The sequence below is a fragment of the Gymnogyps californianus genome, chromosome 3, assembly GCF_018139145.2.
Source record: "Gymnogyps californianus isolate 813 chromosome 3, ASM1813914v2, whole genome shotgun sequence".
Lineage (NCBI taxonomy): Eukaryota > Metazoa > Chordata > Aves > Accipitriformes > Cathartidae > Gymnogyps > Gymnogyps californianus.
This window is the reverse complement of record NC_059473.1, coordinates 72,804,545-72,824,233: the sequence shown is the minus strand read 5'-3', so window position 1 is coordinate 72,824,233 and position 19,689 is coordinate 72,804,545. Positions and strand designations below refer to the sequence as shown.

At 42.3% G+C, this 19,689-nt stretch overlaps 1 protein-coding gene across 1 annotated transcript; it reads left to right on the top strand.

Moving 5' to 3' along the window:
* The first annotated feature begins 1,887 nt into the window (after positions 1–1,887).
* On the top strand, positions 1,888–19,261 carry NUS1 (NUS1 dehydrodolichyl diphosphate synthase subunit). Its single transcript, XM_050894961.1, has 5 exons — positions 1,888–2,419; positions 11,355–11,477; positions 13,932–14,084; positions 18,216–18,315; positions 19,029–19,261. The coding sequence occupies exons 1-5, from the start codon at positions 2,017–2,019 to the stop codon at positions 19,117–19,119; spliced, it is 870 nt and encodes a 289-aa protein (XP_050750918.1). The 5' UTR covers positions 1,888–2,016; the 3' UTR covers positions 19,120–19,261.
* The last annotated feature ends 428 nt before the right edge of the window (positions 19,262–19,689 follow it).

Here is a 19,689-nt window from a genome sequence, read left to right as displayed (position 1 = left end):
GGAATGAAAACACTGGGGTCAACTTGGCCCGATTCTGTTGTTGTAAACAGAAGGGAGATGCTCAGGAAATGGATCTCTACCTCTGGCAAATATTAGGATAAGGTCAAGTGAGACAAAGTTTTTGGAAGAGTTTATTTTGGCAGCTGAATAGCTAATTGACTACAACATAGCTCAAGATGCTGTGTGTATACTTTTGGGTTAGGTGTACTTCATGTGGGAGTACACGCTGCAAGTGCCCCCCTTCACTGGCAGGAACCTTCCAGACTTTTGCACGCAAAAAAAAGGACTTAATGGTATATGCATCAACTCTGATGTATGTACAAATTTTATCAAGCAGTTCCTAAAGTGCTTGAAAACTAAACAAAACTGGATTACTGAGACCACTAAAACCAGTGACTTACAAACAGTAATCTAAGGGGTTTCCTGGCAGTTCATAAATCTCAGCTGATAACTCAGGGATAATAACACCAGCAAATTGCTTTTCAAAGCAAACAGTTTCTATTATTCTTTATCTTCTGTTGGCATGCAGTAACTGACTAATCACTCACATTCACAGAGGCTGTTTTGTCAGGTGTCAGAGTGCAGCTATATTTGATTATGTCGCCTATGCAAATGCAATTGACACTTAGGTTTCTTAGGCACCCGACACATTAAGCTATACAACTGGAATAGAAAGACCTAAGTTCATTTTTCTTTACATTTTAACTTTTTAACATATCATCAGCCACCCAAATTTTTGGTAGCTAAAGATTTAGATATTTATGGAACAGCACAAGCCTTCCTCGCGGTTTGACTGTGTTATTTTTCCTGGCTAATGTTGGTCTGTATTAGCAGTCTGGGAAGTAGTTATTTTCTGAGCAAGAAAAATATTTTCGTGATACAGATTTTTTCATTCAATTTTATACTGGCAGATTCTTTTAATAGAGCACTTTAAGTATCTCCCTGTGCCATCTCAGCCCACCCATCTGTCTGACGGCACAGGGCTACGTTGCTAGCTCTTGCTCTCTCTTTTGCCTGCAGTGGGATTTGTATCTTCGGATCTGTGGGCCGTTACAAGCCAAGGCAGCAAAAACCTGGGAACCGCAGGTTTGGTGGGACGCTGCAAAACAGGGTGCACACCTCTGAGGCCTCGCTGTCTTGGCCGCCGCAGGGGCACGCTCAGCGGCTTTCCGGGGGCCACGCTACCCCCATTTCCCCCGCCCGCGCTGCAGAACCGCCTAGCGAGTACTTACACCGTGCTTTGACGGTGAAACATACCGTTTGATAAAGACGCCCCTGAGGCCCGCCTGCCTCTGTGGCGTTCAGATTTCCCTCCCCCCCCCCCCGTTTCAAACGCCAGCGCGAACGAGGCGCCACGGGCGCCAAGAAGACCAAGGCACGGGGCTGGCCACAGGGAGGGTCTTAAGATGAGCCCCTGAAACAGCCGGACGGTTGGGCAGCCTTGCCGCCCGGCCCGAGGAAGAGCTGGGAGGCTCCAGGCTCAGCAGAGACCGGGCAGGCTCCGCTCGCACGCCACATCCCTGCCTCCCGCTGCCACCCCTCGCCGCCCGCCCCCAGCGACAGGCCGGGTCGCCACCAGCAACGGCCGTCAGAGGGCGCGGCCCCGCCCCGAGGCCCCGCCCACTCCCGAGGGGCGGGGCCGCACCCCGCCCCACCCCGGGCCGTTCCCAGCCTCGCCTCCCCTCCCCTCCTCGCCCCGCCCTGTCCCTTCCCTCAGGGCCACGTCATTCGCTCTCGGCGGACGGAAGTGACGTTCGCCTGCCTGGCGGCCAACGGGCGCCTTGCATGTGGCGGGGTGAGAGGTGAAAGATCAGGCGGGCCGGCAGGAAGATGGCCGCGCTGGCGGCGGTTGCCGGGCGGGGGACGCGGACTCAGTGAGGGGATGGCGGCGGCGAGGCAGGCGGCGCGCTGCGGCTGAGGCACCCCCTGCCCCTCCCCCCCGCGGGTCCCGCGCCGCTGCCCCGCGCGCTCCTGTCGGTCGGCGGCGCCGCCGCCGCCCCGCGCCGCGCGCCCCCCATGAGCGGGGCGGGCGGGCTGGCGTGGCGCGCGCTGCACGCCCTGCTGCGCGCCCTGCTCTGCCTGCAGCGCGCGCTGCTCGCCTGCCTGCGCGGCCGCGCCGCCGCCGGGCCCCGCGCCTGGCTCTGGCGCCGCGCCGCCTCCGCCGCCGCCTCCTGCGCCCTCCTGGCGCCCGCCGCCGGCGCCTTCGCCTTCCGCAAGGCCGGCGTGGCGCGGCGGCGGCCCGGGGGCGCGGCGCAGGGCCGGCAGCGGTGGCGCTCGGACGGGCGGGCCCTGCAGAAGCTGCCGGTGCACATGGGGCTGGTGGTGACCGAGGAGGAGCCGAGCTACGCGGACATGGCCAGCCTGGTGGTGTGGTGCATGGCGGTGGGCATCTCCTATGTCAGCGTCTACGACCATAATGGTGAGCGGGGCGGGGGGGAGGTAGTACCGCCGAGGTGCCCCGAGTCCCGGCCCGGGCGGTGGCCGCCCTGGGGAGCGCCTCCTGGCAGGCAGGCAGGCGCCGCCTGGGCCCGCTGCGCCACCGGCGTGGAGCCAGGGGGCCTCCCTCTCCCGGGGTCTTCCCGAGCCGGGTGCCGGCCTCGCTGTCGGCTTGTCCTTTCCCGTCCCCTGGCGCTGCTTGGCCTCTGCAGAGCTCCTGGCCCTGGTAAGCCTGGGGAGTGCCCCGAGAACCCTCCTGCCCTAGCTCCTGTGTCGGGGTGACCCGATCCTGCCCGCTCACTGGGGGGAGCAGGTGGTGAGGCCTTTCTAGAGCCTTGTCCCCAGCCCTGGGCTGACAGGAGCTGCTGGCAGCTGGGAGCCATGACCGTGTAGGGTACGGGCTGTTAGCAGAGAAGAGCTTTAGGCTACCTGCTCTTACGAGCTCTGTTTATGAACTGTGTCTGAACTTCCAGAAGTGGATGAATGAGAGTAGCCATTTATTTTCATAAATGTGAAGAGACAGAGTGGAAGGCTAGTTAAACACAAACGTGTGTACTGTGTGCTGTCTGTATTGTAAAATTAAATTACATGGTCTGCGTTTGGTATAAGGACTGGTGCTACTTGACGTCTGAGTTAACTCTGAGGCAGTGCTTGTGAAAACTTTGGTGTTCTTTCATATCTCCTATGTGATTTTATTCATTACTGGGTCTCAGATGTAATACTGTTGAACTCTTGCTCTTGCAGATACATTGATTCCACATCACTGAGTATCTTAAAGATAAGCTCAGAGTTTGGATTTAACATTCTGTGGAATAATCATGGAACAAATCTGTTTTCCTCATATCTGTCCTTTCCTACTGAGGAGATGAAACCAGCCATGTTAAAGATATTCTTAGGTGAAGCTTTCTACCTAGCTGTTGAGAGATGATCTCTGAGACTAGACAAGCTGTCAACTCAGAAGGCTTAATAATACACGAGATGGACTATGTCCTGTTTCTGTCCTCTCCAGAGGAGAAAGCTTCATGCTGACTATCCCTGTGCTCTTGCTGTCAATGGTGAGACTGTAGGAGACCAGTATTTAGCTGTTGTTTCAAGCCACTTCTGATGGCTGTCTAGAGATGTCATGCAAATTAGATTAACTTTGTAGATTTATGCCAGGTTAGAGGTACAGTCTGTAATAGTTGTCTTCTAGTGTTCTTTCAGGAAAAACTCAACAGTGCATCCCATGTAAGTAGGTAGAATCTATTGTTGTCAATTGTAAAAGCATCAGAGGTATGCAGGCCTTTCCCCGAGTGTAGGCATTTGTGACTTCTTTTTTTTTAAAAAAACACTGCCATTAATACTTCTGTTTCATGTTTGGTCCTTCATATGTGATACAAGACTCAAATGGCTTGACTTTCACTAAATTCTCTGAGATTCCTTTAAGAAACGGCTTAATACCAGTCACTTAGCAGTTTAAACTGGCCATCTGTTCAGGGCTGTTGTGGAACTTGGTTATGTTGTGTTTAAGTGGGAGAATACTTCCTCATTTGAAAGTCAAGGAATGGTATAAAATATTTGCATAACATCTCAAGGACACAGAAAACAGTCAGCACCTTCTGAAAAGCCATTTATGTGTTGATATTTTTTGCTCTCAACTTGGAAAGCATTCAAGCAGGTTAAATGCTGCAGAGCAAACATTAGTACCAAATAAGAGTGAGAGTTTCCCTCATAGCCTGAAGAGAGACATTTTATTGTACAGGATCTCTAATTTCTGTCAAGCCTCAAATAAGCTGTCTGTGGTATTGCCTAATGTGTTATGTATGTATGCATAATTCCTTTTTAGATCCCTGCATTGTGCTGCACAAGTTATATGTATGAGAACTGAATTGAGGAACAGATCCAGCTGAGAGTCATGTTTCTTGGTGGTCTTGGTTTTCAGCGTGCTCACTGTGCAACCATTCAACACTGAGGAGGGAGAAGGCACCGGCCAACGCTTAGGTAGCCACTGTCGCTGAGATCCTGTCTGACAGGGAGGAGCCAGCGCTGTTGTAGTGTCTGACACCTTCATTGTGGAGAAGCTACTTCTGCTTCTCCAGCACACGTGTTAAGATCCAGTCAGATCTAAGACTGACTATTACAAGACTGTAAATGTGACGACCAGAAATGACAAGGTTATGTCCTCTGAAGAGCAGTGTAGCTGAAATAACCTTGCAGAACAATTGTCTTTGTTAGCAGTTCAGAAAAAAAGGTATCTTGGAGATTATTTGCTGCTGTTTCCATGTATTGTTACATTCATGCTAAAGTTGCATGTTAAGAGGTTTTGTTAATACCTCTGAAAATACAGATATGATCTCATGACTTTAGTATCAAGACATAATGCTTTTTAGTAGTTCATTCTTCTGTTAGTCCTTTGATACCAGAATATGCTGGTTTAATTGCCAGCTTGAATTCCAGTTTGTTGAAACATGATTGAAGAAGGCAAGACAATGCAGAGCAACTGAAATGTTTTAAATTGATGGCTTTTGCCAAACTTTCAGAGTTGATGACAATAGCCTGCCATTACACATGCATGTTCTTCATGGGTGTTCAATGGGTTTTCTGGGATAGCAGCCACAACTGCTTTTTGCACAGCATCTTGTCAGCTGAGCCTTTTAAACTGGTTTCAGAAAGCGAGTAGTCATTCATATGGCTTGAGTATATGCTTACTTCTGGTAACAACAGATATGTTGCCTTTCGTTTGGTGCTAAGCTCCTTATGGTGTCTGGATTGAGCATACAGCATTTCCAGATAGACTTGTCGTTAAGTAGGATGTTGCAGTTTTGCAGTTATTGCTAAGTCCTGTTCTGAATAGTGGTGATGTCTGGAACCCTCAGCAGTAACACTAGTATAGAGTATAGTGAAGGTGACTAAAGTCACATACATCTTGCTCTTATCAGTAGCAGAGGGTGAGCCTTAATTATGCTGTGCACTTGTTTCATCTTCTCAGGTGGTGAGACTTACTTTTGGTCTGCTGAGCTCTTTCAGTAAGGTTCTGTGCTCATACAATTGTGCCAACTATTGACTTATCAAAGATATGTTGTCTCCACTGATGCTGGCTGTGGTGAAGAAGGAAACACAATGACAAGTGCTCTGAATCTGTTAGATGTGGTGAGGTATACTTTAATTTGTTTCCTTTTCTGTCATTGCATATTTGTAGTACTGAGATTCTTCTCATTGCAACAGGAAACTTTGATGACAAGAGTGGTGTTCCATGGTTGTGTTTTCTGGAAGAAATACTGTGTCAGTTTTCTGTAGAAGGCTTAAATTAAAAATGTGTCCTTAATTGCCCCTTCTATAGGAAGAGAGGGAAGCATGAAGTTCTTTAAAGAAGTGCCAGATAAGCTGTTTGTTTATTTATAGTAGTGAATTTCTGTATTTTTAACAAAATGACTAAATAGAAGGTGGTTTTTGTATTCTTTGCTGTCAAAATAAGTAGCTGCATCCCAGTTGACACTAGTGTGTTACAGCAGCCGCACCAGTAACTGTAAGGGCAACTTGGCTGGAGTTGTGCTGATTCTCATGGGCAATTACAGAACCTAGTATGTTACAAATGTATTGGATAATACGGAATGTGATCAGGTACTTGGCTGTCTTCTCTGAATCCATGAAGATCAGTATGCCAGAAGACTGGGGTAAAAAGGTCTTTGCAGAATGCAAAAGGACCATAATGTAAGTAACTGTCTTGTACTGTAATAAATATATGGTGCTATGGGTTGCAGTGCTCAAAGCTGAGATTTCCCTCTCTGCCCCCACAGGCTTGGAGGCCTAAGATGGCATGCTTTTACTGCCTCTTGTGTTTAGGGGCCCTTTTCATTCTCCTAATTATCATTGATATGCAGCAGAACAAAGCCATAATAAACTTAATGCAACTGTGTGCACCTTGGTTATTAAATCCAGATTGACTAAAATTTTAGGGTTTTGATCAAGGATTTATTTCTGACTTCTGTATTGCCAATCCTATTTCTTGGTAGAAATCCAGCCATGCTGGTCGACACCTCATCTCTGAGGAAATAATGCAGCCTTCTCACAGTCACAAGGCAGTGATTATGCAATTATATAGTAGCAGTTAAAATATCTTCTGGGGAGCAGAAGCCTTTGACCAGTGTTATATACTTTAACTTTCTTCTCTTAAAGTTACTTTGCCACTCAAGAGAACTTGCTTGAGTGTTACTTCTGTCCATCAGTGAAGCTTTCCTGAAATAGTTTGGGACAAGTCTAGAGTGCTTTTTGGGAGCTTGCTGAATCTTGGCATTTCAGTACTTTGGGCTCCTGAATAGATGCTTCAGGTTGAAGATTTCTTAAAGCCCATAGTATGACTGTATTGAGAACTTGGGTTTCTTCATCCTGGGTTTAGCTTTCCAGTCAACTGCTTTGCTTCTCACCAATTTTCTCTTAGAAATTCTTTGAAAGGATAGAGTACTGCAGTAAAGAAATTATTTCATTAGCCCCAAATGTAGGCTTTTAGTCTCTTCCAAATTACTTGGTAGTTTAGCTGATCCGATCAATCCATAAAACTTTCTGGGTGTTCAATGTGTTCACTGGGGGAGATAAATATGTTGTGGTTTTGTGTCACCGGAACACTTTTGTGAGATACCAGTATCGCGTGGCATCTGCTGTGGGTCTTCACCCATGTGAAACTTCACGTTCAACAGTTGCGTTTTGGTGTTGAGTTGGGAGGAGTCCTCAGACCATGTTTATTAAAAGGGCTGATGCTAATCTGTAGAAGGTAATCTCTTTATAGGCATGGGTAATATGAAAGTAGTATCTCTTATCTCCTTGCTGATGAGCTCTTGTTCTCCTGGTACAGAATGTCCCTCCAAGAAGAAATGTGGGAGGAATGGTCACCTACGAGGTTATAAGTTCTAACTTGAATTCTTCTTATTTGGTTAGTGCTAGTTTAAGTGGCTTTAATGTGGGTGAAACTTAAGTGACTTCAGCCACTTTCAAACTTGGATTATGGTTTTTTTCTAGGCTGTTGGAATAGACAAGCCTAATACATTTTTCTAGCTCTCCATATCCTGCGAGGTCCAGTGTAATGACTCAAACTCTGCTTTCCTCCATTGTCAACCAGCATGATCCACACAAGGATGTAGGCAGAAGTTGTTCATGTGTTAAAAGTTTCTTGCATGTACATTATTTGAATTGGGTTATGATTTGATGTTTCTCAAACTGTTAATACTTTGATGCTTTAAACAGACTTGTTACCTTATGACTTTTCCCTTGTTGGCTCTGGAAGGGAGTTGAGAAAAAGCAAATAACTGAAATCCTGTGGAAGTGTATTCTTTCCTAGGCTTAACTTTGGTTAAAGAGTTCCCTTGTAAGGAAGAGCTGAGTCTTATTCCGTGTTTTATCAGATTCTGCTGCGTTAAAAAGCAGGGCAGGTGAGAATGTTGAACTTTGAGATGCTACCAAGGCACTAACAGGTGGTGGGTGTGGTAGTCTAGCCAGACGGACAAATGGTTGACACCACTGGTGTTTCTCTGTGCCAGTTGTTCCTCTCCAGTTCGCAATTCCTGTCACTTTTTAGCCTTGCTTCTGCTGAACTCGCAGCCTCTTAATTACAAACTGCATTTGTCAGTCTCTAACCCTAAAATGCTGCAACACCACAGTTGACTGCAAAGGGGCATGGCTTGTAACTATTGTAAAACTGAGCAAAAGGCATGTGTCCTGGAAAAGACCTGTGTAATGGGAGGACTACTGCAGGAAGCTAAAACACTTCTGGTTTGCCTCAGCTCTAATGGGAACTAATGATCAATAGCAGATTTGCAGCTTGTGTTGTAAAAACAAGAATTATCCCTGGAAACGGCTCACAAGTTCTCAGTAGTTTAAAAAAAAAACAAATAAACTGAAGTTTTATACTCTCTTGCTTTGGGAATTATGGTGCTTAAATATGCATAATTCTTAAAACACTTCATTTGCTGGGATACACATATTTGCACCAGCTTGCAAAGACTCCAGAGTTCTGAGTGAACAAAACTGTTTCTGCTTTTCAAAACCAAAAATTGTTTCTAATGAGAAATAATGGTGACAATTTCATGTTTGTGTTCCATATTAGAAACAGTAGTAGGGCTGAAATTTTCCCCACTTAACAGCAAACAGCTGTTGTATTGCTAAACTTTATTAGACATCTTGTCAAACATTAACTTTCTATAATGTTAAAATTATATGGACTTGCCTTCAACTTACGTGGAAGACTGTGAACAAAATTGTGAGGTAGCATTAAATCAAGACTTAAGTCTCGCTACCTGGGAACACTTGAATTCTGTTAGTGAGTTGGTCTACTCATGCACTCTTGTTTACTATATTTATACATGATAAATTAGCAACAGCATCTTCCAGAACTAACTTGGATATATTTTGAATGTTTTAAAAAATGAACCTTGTAGACAAATATGTTATTGAGATACTGTAAGGGAAGGGAGTGTATGTCTGAGCCGTAACCATGTAAAATAATTTTTAAAGTCAAATGTGAATTTGGCCCATGTACGTTGCTTCTGGCAGGACTGTATTTGCCATCATATGCATTTGTAAGGAAAAGCCTCTTGCGTACTGAGTGAGAGACAAAACACTGAAGGAGTAAAGTTCCCAAATGCTAATGGTTTTAAACGAAGATTTCAGTTAGTTTGGATGTTTACTACCTTCTGATGTGCTTCAGGATCTTCTCTGCAGGAAAACTGCAGGTGTGTCAAGGTTGGTGGATCAGTTGGAATTTAGGTGTGGAGGTCTTTCCGAGAAAGACATACTACAACTATACAGGACAACTACAGTAGCTTCCAGTTTATGTTAAACTGCTATTCCAGGAGCAACACAGGACCCAGGTTTGAACAACTAAGGAGGTGGGTGAGATAAATGAGGAGAGCAGAAGGGAAGTGCTGGTGATACTCAGATAAATCTCAAGAACACATCTAGCATATCTTCAGTATCCACTGTGTGTATTAAGGACCTTTACTTCAGAGCTGGACCAAGTCCTTTATCTGATGTCCCTTTTTACTGAGCAGTAAGCACCTTAGTCTGTTCTCCTGCCTGTTATCCTCAATGTCTTTATTTACTTTAGAGCTGGAGTGCGGATTCTTAAATCTGTTCTTCCAGTCTTTGACAGGAATAGGCAACAACTTTTTAATGAGAAAAGAATTGATAAACAGTAGTGTTGGGTGGGGAGGGGGAAGAAGAGAGAAGCTGTCTGTTTCCCAGATGGGGAGCATTTCCTAATTGTGCCAACTCTTTTTCTGAATATTGAACATAGGGGGTTTTTTGTTATCTTGAAAAGTGGATGGAAGTCAAGTGACTCTTAGAGGGGAGGTGCATGCAACCTTGTACAGATCTTACTTGAAGACGGTGTGGGATTAGCAATTGCAGTAGCTGCACTGCTGCTGACCTTAAGTGTAAGGAAGACAATCAGTGCTAACTCTAGCACAAAACAGACTTATCCAGGCAAGAGTTGTATCAAACAGTATTATTCAAAGCAGCATTCTCAGTTTCTAATAGGTATGAATATACACTAGTAAGCAGGAGCACAAAGTGTAACAATTTAACTTTAGTTTAGACTTAGTGAAAGTATTCTAGCACTTTTCTTCTATCAAGGTTGCTGCCTTACTGAGATTTGCTTGTCTGTCAACATGTGAAATCAGTTAGAAGCATCACTAACACTTGTGTAAGAAGTAAATAATTTTTTTGCAGGAAATATCCAGGATGGGAGGAAAACCAGATGCTTTACCACCTATTAAAATCTCTAATGAAGCCTGTATAAAAAAAAAACTCACTAGGCCTGAAGGATAGCATATTAAATAAATGCATTGTATCACTTCATGTTGCAAACTAACTCCTAATGTGTTATGGTCTTAACCCAATGCTTATACACTGTTTGATCACTACTGATATGGAAACTGCTGTTTGTAGCAGTTTCTAATCCTAGAATCAGGTCGAGGTGATGAATCGTATACAATTTTATGATCAGGCTTGTAAGTTCAGTGTTTCTTGTAAGATTATTGTGTGGGCATTTTTAGACTGGTCAACAGAAGTGCTTGACATAAGATTTCTGAATGAAACTTAGGCTCTTAGGAACAACCCCTGAATACAATGGGATAAAAGCGTTATCAGTTCCTAAGTAAATATGCCTAGCCATACTTTTGCATTGTAAATATTTAAACTGTAATACTTACTTTTTACTGTGGCTTTTAATTAGAAATAGTTGTGTTGTGTCTCTTGAGCTAGAATTTTTTAGAACAGGAACACAAGTATGTTTGGTTAAGCAAGTTTTTGTAATCTCTTGCACTCAAAATGTGTCTACCATAAACAAGTAAGTACAAAAAGGCCTTGGGGACTGCATTAACTCCTTGGAATATACAGCTTGTGAAATCCTGTTATTAGGAAATCCATGGCATTGGCCATGGCATAAGAGTGGACAGTTACTGTGGCCTGATACGCTGATTTAGTTTTCTGGCTCTTGCTTTGTGGTGACTTGCTTTGTTAGCCTGCAGCCTTAGTGGTGTGGCAGTAAGTGGTAGCAGACTTAAGCTGCAAATCTACAGCAGCACGGGCATTAAAGAAACTTGGTGTTAATCTGACTTGGTGGTCCTGTGCTGGTAAGGTATTGCTATCTCAAACTATTGCTAGCATACTAAGGACAATGAAGTAAGTCTTAAACTATCCCTTATGCAATTGCAGCTTGGTACTTAAACCAGGCTGAGTGAAAGAGGAACAAAAGCACATGAGTTGTCTTTCCAAGGTCACTGAAATTAGTCATGTGCAGTAGCATTTGCTTTGGATTCTTATCGTACTTGTGAACTCCAGTTTGAAACCAGTACTGACTACCTGATTCTCTTTTCTTCCTGCCTAGTGTCAGATTCATTTTGTAGCACTCTTTATAGGAGTTGGCTGATATGTAACCTTTTTTAAAGGTATTTTCAAGAGGAATAATTCAAGATTGATGGACGAAATTTTAAAACAGCAGCAAGAACTCTTAGGACTAGATTGCTCCAAGTACACCGTGGAATTTGCAAATCAAGACAAAGCTGATCAAGGTAAGATGAATTGCGAGGGGGGATTGGTATGACTCTAAATAGCTGTATATAAATCATAACTCTGTTTTTACTTAAACACATTCCTGTGTACAGTGACATTTTCCTTCATTAAGCATTGATTATCAAAACATGTGCAACCTTCCTGGGCTAGTATTAAACTTTCATTGTGCTTATTTGTTCTTAACTAATAGTGAAGTGTTGCTCTCTCCTTCCCATAGTGATCATTACTGGATAGTCTGATATTCCCTTTAGCCTGACTTGTGCCATGACCCCTTTAATGCATCAGTGTAGCTCAACTCCCCACTGTTTCAGTGGGATGAATTCTCTTGCTGAGTTAAAAAAGCACTGGAGTAAGTGTAAGGGATCTGATGACAAGTTAACAATGCGTGCATTTTCATCTTTCCAAGCTTATACCTCAAAGTGGGGAGGAAAAAGGGAAAGAGCAAAACTGCTGGTTGTCACGGCAATGTATAATGACACCAGGAAGGTAAAGGGTGTAAGTTAAAAATCTGTGATAGCAGCTTTTGCATGTAGTAGGAGTGGAAAACAGGAATCTGTTTCAAGGTTAATGTTCCTTATTCAATACTGTCTGCTGTAAGTATTCATTTAGGTATGCTGACTAACACAAACGCTAGAAGTCTGTTCAAAATGTAGTAAATCACAAGCATGTACTTACTAAAGCAGACCTTTGCCTTAGAGGGATAGGCTGATACTTACAGCTCTCCTAACTACAACTCATAATATTTAAATAGGTCTCAAAATAAAAAAAACCAAATGACCCTTATGTTTTAAGACAATCATATTACATAGTTCAAAGACTTGAGAAAAGACTACACTTCATAAGCTGTAGTATATTTAGCTGCATTTAAGATGCTGCTGACTGAGTTTTGCTTCCCCTACAAGAGCTGATAGGATGACGAGATCCTTTGTGCCAGTTTTCCAGTATAAAGTCCAATGTTTTAGCGTGAACTTGCCTTATAAGCAACTTAAGCTAAGGTGCTAGCATTTACATGGAAACACCCAAGTTTCATATTGTTTCTCTTTATTCCTGTGAAGGTTGAAATAACCAGCAGAAAACGGGGTAGACAGGCTGTTAATGTCTTAAATTCTAGCATACTTAGCTGCACTTACCTAAATTGGGATATTTACATCCAGACCAAATGAACTACTGAAAGACTGCTTAGACTTGCTGACTGAAAGGGTACATTTAAGTCTCAGGAACCTTTTGTGCTGGAGACTATGAAAAGCAGAGGTGTTTTCTGTTCTCTTTAGAATTTTTCATTCTTACTTAGAAGGCTCCACAGCCAGATCAGACACTTCATACTTTGAACTGAACAAGCTGACATCTATCCAGTTTATAATATTAAACTGCAATTTTTCACTACTACTGAGAAGCAAAATGACGTCTTACACTTATGAATACTGTTAGAGAAATATTCTTTCACATAGGACATATGACAAATCAAACAATATCAAGGAACAATTATTTTTCTTGTGGTGGCTTTGGATAGACTAAGGTTTTGTAGGTGTTCTTATGAGTCTTCTGACTATTCTGTGGCCCTTTGCAGTCACGTTCTGCAGTTTTAAGAAATGCTATTTTTAAGTATCTGGTTATAACTGTCATAAGTTCTGTATAAGTCTAATGTGTCCACACACTAGTATTTAACCCAGTTACTTCAAGCTGGATTTAGTACACTCTCTGTAGCCTTTGGCTTCCTTAGTAAGTTTACCTCTTAAGTACCTTATCAGAACTGACAATGATGCAAGTCATGTAGTGTGGGAAGACTGTTACCTCACAACAGTGTAGACAATAGGATTGTTGTGATATGTCCTCTTAAGTCACAGGCATAATTACAGATCAATGGGTGAACACTGGTACTATTATCTGGTTCCTAACTTCTCTGTAGCAGTCTCAGATCAATATGGTAACTCTTGCATCAGTTTTGAAGTGCTGCTGAAAGATTCTGTGATCATATTCAGGGAGGCCCCAGCTTAATCATTGTGTCACATGAATGTCCACAGTAGTTGTTAAAACACCTTCGTCTTTCAGGGTAGGAATTAGATCTTTTTTCTTTTCCCTGAGCTGCAAGTCTTTCTGCATTGCTTACCACCCCCCAAGTTACTATCTAGGCACCTTCCTCTCACTGCTTTGCCTGACAGTGTAACAACCAATGCAAATTCCCTGGAAGACTCTACATTTCAAGACTGATGTTAATTAAACCACTTTTCACAAGACTCTTCAAAATAGTTGCCTTAAACTTGCGTTTTAATAATACAGCAAATCCAGAAAACTCTTACCCGCTTCTGTAAGAGATGGATGAGGTATAGCTATTACTAGTTGTATAATGTATGAAGTAAACTACAAGTTACTTTCAGTCATATCCTGTGAATATCTAAAGCGCATTCAAAACAACTATATTTCTGTTGCTTTTAAACTGTGTTTTGTACTTGCAGTTTTAAATTGCCAATCTACATTGAAGGTGCTGTCTCCGGAAGATGGAAAAGCAGACATAATAAAAGCTGCTCGGAACTTTTGTCAGTTGGTAGCACAGCAGCAAAGAACACACACAGACCTGGATGTGAATGTGTTAGACAACTTATTAAGTAGTAAGTATGACATGATCTGTGGGGAGGAGGGGAAAGGGTACTTGATTCATAGCTGATTTGGTTTCTAGTATATTTATTGCTTAGAATGTATGCATCTTGATGCTTAGGGTAAGTTATGTCGATTGCTTTCAAGCTTCTGCTAAAAATTTCTTACTGGTTTACTTCCTTTGAGCTTTTTCTTTAAAAAAGGAAACCTTGAGCTTTGGGTCTAATTGGAGAGTCTCAGCTTTACAGAGTTTACAACATCTGTGGGATGTTCTGCAATGAGCTTTGTGAAAAAAGTACTGCTGGGATCACCTGAAACTAGACTATTATAACTTAGGTTAACTTCTTGCAAATTAGCATGCTGCAAACCTGGGTGTGGGCACAGTCTTTTCCAGATCTAGTTACAGCAATTAAAGCTGTTACTGCTGCCTAACTACCACCCTGAGTGCAAATGATAGAGCACTTGCTGATCTTTTGCTGCTGTATAACCCACACTAGTTACCTTCATTACTAGTTCATGCAGATTACTGACTCTGCACTGAGGTGCATGACTACATGCAATAGCTATGAAAAGGGCAGGGCTGCCCTAATCTCACATCTGGGAGAAGTAGTTTAGAACAAGCCTCCACTTCCCCAGTGATGCTATGGAGCTGTAATAGTTGCTCAGCTTTCCTAGGTGATCCATGCATGTTAATTGCAGCTGTAATTAGCTTGGCAGGGTTAAGGTTTCAGATTGCACACTTCAACTTTGATGTCTGCAGGCACATTATTGTGACTTCCATTAACTGGACTTTAGAGAGTGATTTTTTTCAAATGGGTGGTCAGCTGAATTGCTCTGCAGACTGACTGCCGTGGCAGTGTGGGCACTTTAATCTTAATTTCAAACTGAATTCTGTCCCTGTTGTCAGCATGCTGCATGATGGCTTCTCACTGTAATGGACTTATTAAATGTATTAAATAAGGCACCTGAAGAAGTAACTTAGACATCTGTCCTGTTATACCCCAAAGGCAATTTAAGGAAATGAATAATTGCTTCTTTAAAACAGTCACTCATTTCATGAAGAACTGGTGACAATTGATACCCATGTATGTATTTTGGCCAGTGATGTTTAACCGGAGCTTCTCAAACACTTGTTTGTGATCTTCTGTCCATGCATTTAAGTGTCTGGATATGTTAAAAGTATTAAGTCCAGTCTTATTTGAGCAGATTTATTGTTCAAGTAATGCATGCTGGCTGAGCACAGAAAGAGAAGTCTCCTAGACTTTTAATCTGTCAAAACCGTAAGCTTTGAAAACAGGCTGCTTAATCTAGGTGGCTAATGACTAAGGATAGTATCTATAACTAGTCCTGCTTATTAATTTGCTTGGTTTTAATATTTAGGACAGTTGGAGGTGAAGAACTATTCTTTCATGACTTATTTAGCAGCAGCTTATGAAACCACTCATTTTAGTTGTAGGCAAATTTAGTTTCTGTGCATCCTTAATGGAAAGGTATTGAATGTAAACATCTGTGAGTTACTGATCTAAGTTGAGAGTGAGTTCTGAAAAGCAATACTTGAGTAGCTATATTTTTAGGGTTTGTGTTCATGGTGACTTCTAAGTTTCTGGTTTTTCAGATTTTGATTTAAATACCTGATAATGTAGTCTTTTAACTTTCTGTTCATATTTAGGATGCAGTTATTGAAGTCTAGTCCTAAAATGGTATGGTTCTAGCTTGTCATATGGCTTTTCTGGTTCTTAATCCAGTCATGCTCTAATTCTTACAGCTTGAGTTTTCTTCACTGTGAGAGTACTTTCTTCTGAGCAATGCCTCAGCTAACCAGCTTGTTTTCAGAAAAGTAGGTGCCAGCTGCATTATAATATTGTCTCTACTTGCTGTCTGCCTTCCCAGTAAAGAACATGACTATCAATTAAGGCTGTTCAAGTTGCCCTATAAAATCCACATGGAGAAGAGAAGGGTAGTGCTGTCAGCTCTACAAATTCCTTCATGTTCCCCTGACAGAACTCCTGACCTAGAAGGGATGTTGCCAGATTCCTGTCCCTTGAGCGTCCAAGTCTTTTGGCCTCTTTTTTTTTTTTCAGTCTGCTCCCAAATCCTTCTGTCTTGTGTGTGCTAAACTTGAAGAGTGCTGTAATTCTAGTAGCTCCGAGGGAGCTTCCACATGTAAAGTATCTGTGGTGTTGATACATTTAGGTAGAGAAATGGATGCAGAGTGGAAAGCACAGTACTGTTTTGAATAGGCTGTTCTGACAGTAATACTACAGTGTACATTTTCATTTTCCTTCAGATAGGAACCAGAAGGAAATATTAGCATTAACTGGGCTCTCTGAAGGTCTTTTCCTGTTTGAAAAGCCATTGCAGTGTTGAAGATCCTGCCGCTGAACTGGCCAGCTGAGGAGTACTCAGCTACTGAATCAGCTGATGAGTAAAGCTGTCCACTTCCTCCAGAGTCCCCACTTCTAAGTATTCGCTGCTTCCCTGCAAAGCTCTTTCATACTAACATGCCAGCTTCTGAACACATAAGTGGCTTTTGCTTTATATTTTTTTCTTAACTTTGAGATAAGGTTTGGACTGTGGCACAAGGCACTCATATCTGAATACTTCATCCTTCCTAAGAAATGCACATGCTTGGGAAAATAGCTTCTTTACCTCTGGTAAAAGGATTACTATTGTGATGAATCAGGGGAGAGGGAGGATGTGAAATTTTTGAAATCTCCAGCTTCGGTTTCAAAACCTGGGCGGAGCAAAATCTGATAGGACCTTAGTTTCCTGTTCTTTTATTCCCAAAGTTAAGTTCCTCCACAACTAAACTTAGACTTGTAAAAGGCTCTTGAGCGGTTTGGGTGTTGTTTTTTGTTTTTTTTTTTTAAACAAGTGAGAAAAGAATTGAGAAATAACATCTGAAGTTCAGAGCAAATAGGCAGTATTAAACTTCATCTGCTAAAGGCAGGCATTATTCAATGTAAGCACTCTTGCAGTTAACTTGTAGAATTAGTGGATAATGGAAGGGGTAAGAAGAAGTAGCACGCAATAATCATGACTAATTGCAGCATTATAGCAAAGTAGGGTTATGACTGCTGGAAGGCTTTTCAGATGAGCTAGGTAGGTGCATAAAGAACAGCTTACTTTCTTGGGTCCCCTTGGGGTACTATACTTGTTTTCACATGTTGCCCTCATCAGCTTCCTAGAATTAGCAGGGAAAGCTGGACTAAGACTGTTCATTCTAAGCTTATTGCCTATCTGTCAATTTTAGCCTGGAGTAGCTGAGGCATGACAGAAGTGTATGGAAGGGAGACAGTGTCGTTTGGCCACTGATTGTCTTCAACCCTGGAAGACCAGTAGGATGCTCTCACTAGTGGAATGACAGTGGCTGGGGTTTTAAGGTATGGGTAGTAAAAGTGTGGGCACCTAGTGAAGTCCTTCAGTGTTATCTAGCCCTGCCCTGGGATGGGTCATGCTGTCCACATAGTAACAGGAAAAAAAAAAATATTGCCCTGTTCTTACTCCTCTAATCAGAAAGATGTCACCTGCACCAGTTTGTCTGAAATTTCATAGTAAAAGTTGTTTTAAAAATTGTCTGTCTAGCTCCATGCTGAGAGAGACAATTCATCTGACAAGGTATTTTTTTACAACTTGTTTTCTTGATGGTCTGTGATATCAAGTTGTTCTTCTTCAGTGGAACCTCCTTAATTTTTTTGTGTTAGTAGTCCTCTTACTCTACTTGACCGCAACTCCACATAGTTGAGTTAAGACTGTAGTAGGTATGGATCAGGGTACAGCATGTTCTACACTACTAAAATCAAGTTTGCCAAGACAAAACTAGAACAAGCAAGATGAAACAGCAGTGTTAAGGTTTGCTGTTACTCAAAACAATGTAACTGTTCCTATCACTTCCTTACCAAGTCTTTGAAAACTACCTGACATAAAAATAACAGTCCAGTTGGGCCTGCAGTGGCTGCTTAAGCTTTTGCTCAGGCGATGCAAGACCAGTCTGTCTTCTTGGGCTTTTAATTGTTAACTTGTCCTCAGGAGCTTCACTTCATTAGAAAAAATGCATTTAATGAAAAAGCAGATGCCTTAGGGTTTAGAATTAAAACAAATCTTCTGGTGAATTTAATGGAAGCTAATTTAACTTGTTCTTATAGGTACAAATGGATTTCCTGATCCTGATTTAGTCTTGAAGTTTGGTCCTGTGGACAGCACACTAGGATTCCTTCCGTGGCACATCAGACTGACAGAAATCATGTGAGTTGCCTATAAATACCATGAAACAGGTTGGAATAGTATCTAACTAAACAAGTCTTTATGTGACTTACCTTATGGAAATAGCCGTAAGAGGAGATCTGTCTGAACAAAGGTGTCTGGAGATTGATTTGAGGGTATTTAAACTGTTAAATGAAACCTGTCAAACATTTATTGTTGCTCCTTCAGCCACAATTAGGCAACAGCAGGCTTTACTCTTCAGGTTTAAGGAACAACTTCTGTCACCATCTAGTCTCAGTGGTCCAATCCCAGTTCCGTTGGTGATCCTTATGTGGATTTTGAGTGGCTTACAGGTTTCTAACAGGGAAACTAAGGATATAAGGGAAATAGGATAATGTAAGATGATCATGCCTCTGGATTACTTTCCAATTTTGGCAATAAGTGAACTGACTAGAGTTGCTGTATTTCTTAAATCTGAGAGCATTTATAGGGTACTTAAATGTCTGGGCAGACCTGTGCTTCTCCAAGTTTCTCACTAATTTGAAGTGCCCTATGTGCTCTAATGGGTGGGCTTTCATTTAGAGGGTGATGAGATATTAACAGCTAGTTCAGTTATTAGAGTTGAGTGACAATAACACTGTTGAGAACAACTTCACAACAATAGCTTGCTTTAAGTAGTGATATTCCTGACTGGCCATATGAATTGTGCGGTGTTTAGAAAAACTTATTTTAACTTTTCTATCTTGCTTTCTCAGTTCTTTGCCTTCCCACCTGAACATCAGCTATGAAGAATTTTTCTCTGCCCTCCATCACTATGCAGCCTGTGAGCAGCGCTGGGGAAAGTGACTTCTGGCTGAGCACATGGAGTCAGGCTTTCTGTGGGAAGGAATTGATGTCTGTTTACAAGCACCTGTGACCCATAAGTCTGGTTCATAGTCCTTTCTTAATTTATCAACAAATTCAATAAAGTGTCTTACCTTTCTAGAGAGTCTGTGTGAATGCGTGAGAATCTATGGGGAGGGGGAAATTCACAGATTTCCTTTATGAAAAAGACAGTTATTGCAAGCAAAGCTGTTCAAAGCTGACTTACCCTCACTTTCATGTCCAAGTGACCAAAAGAACATGCAAGAATTAAGTCTTATGAAATCTACAGGACAACACAAATAGGAGTTCCATGCCCTGAAAGTCCTTACATCCAAAGAAGAACTCTCATGTGAGCTTGTTTCATTTTAATTCTTCATGGTCAGGCATTTCAGAGCTAATCACCTGGTTTATCTTCAGATATATTTACTATATAATATGTGAATTCCAGAGGGGTCAGTTCTGTTAACTGAGAATAGAGGCTGCTACTTGGCTGTGACAACTAAGCCAGCAGTAGGTTTCAAGTTCTAGAAATACTGAGAAGATTCCGTAACA

Bases quoted from the DNA above. Each gene is read 5' to 3' on its own strand.
- NUS1 (XM_050894961.1), top strand. From the start codon at position 2,017: ATGAGCGGGGCGGGCGGGCTGGCGTGGCGCGCGCTGCACGCCCTGCTG. The intron at 11,478-13,931 runs GTAAGATGAATT...TTGTACTTGCAG, and splicing joins TCAAGACAAAGCTGATCAAG to TTTTAAATTGCCAATCTACA. The intron at 18,316-19,028 runs GTGAGTTGCCTA...TTGCTTTCTCAG, and splicing joins ATCAGACTGACAGAAATCAT to TTCTTTGCCTTCCCACCTGA.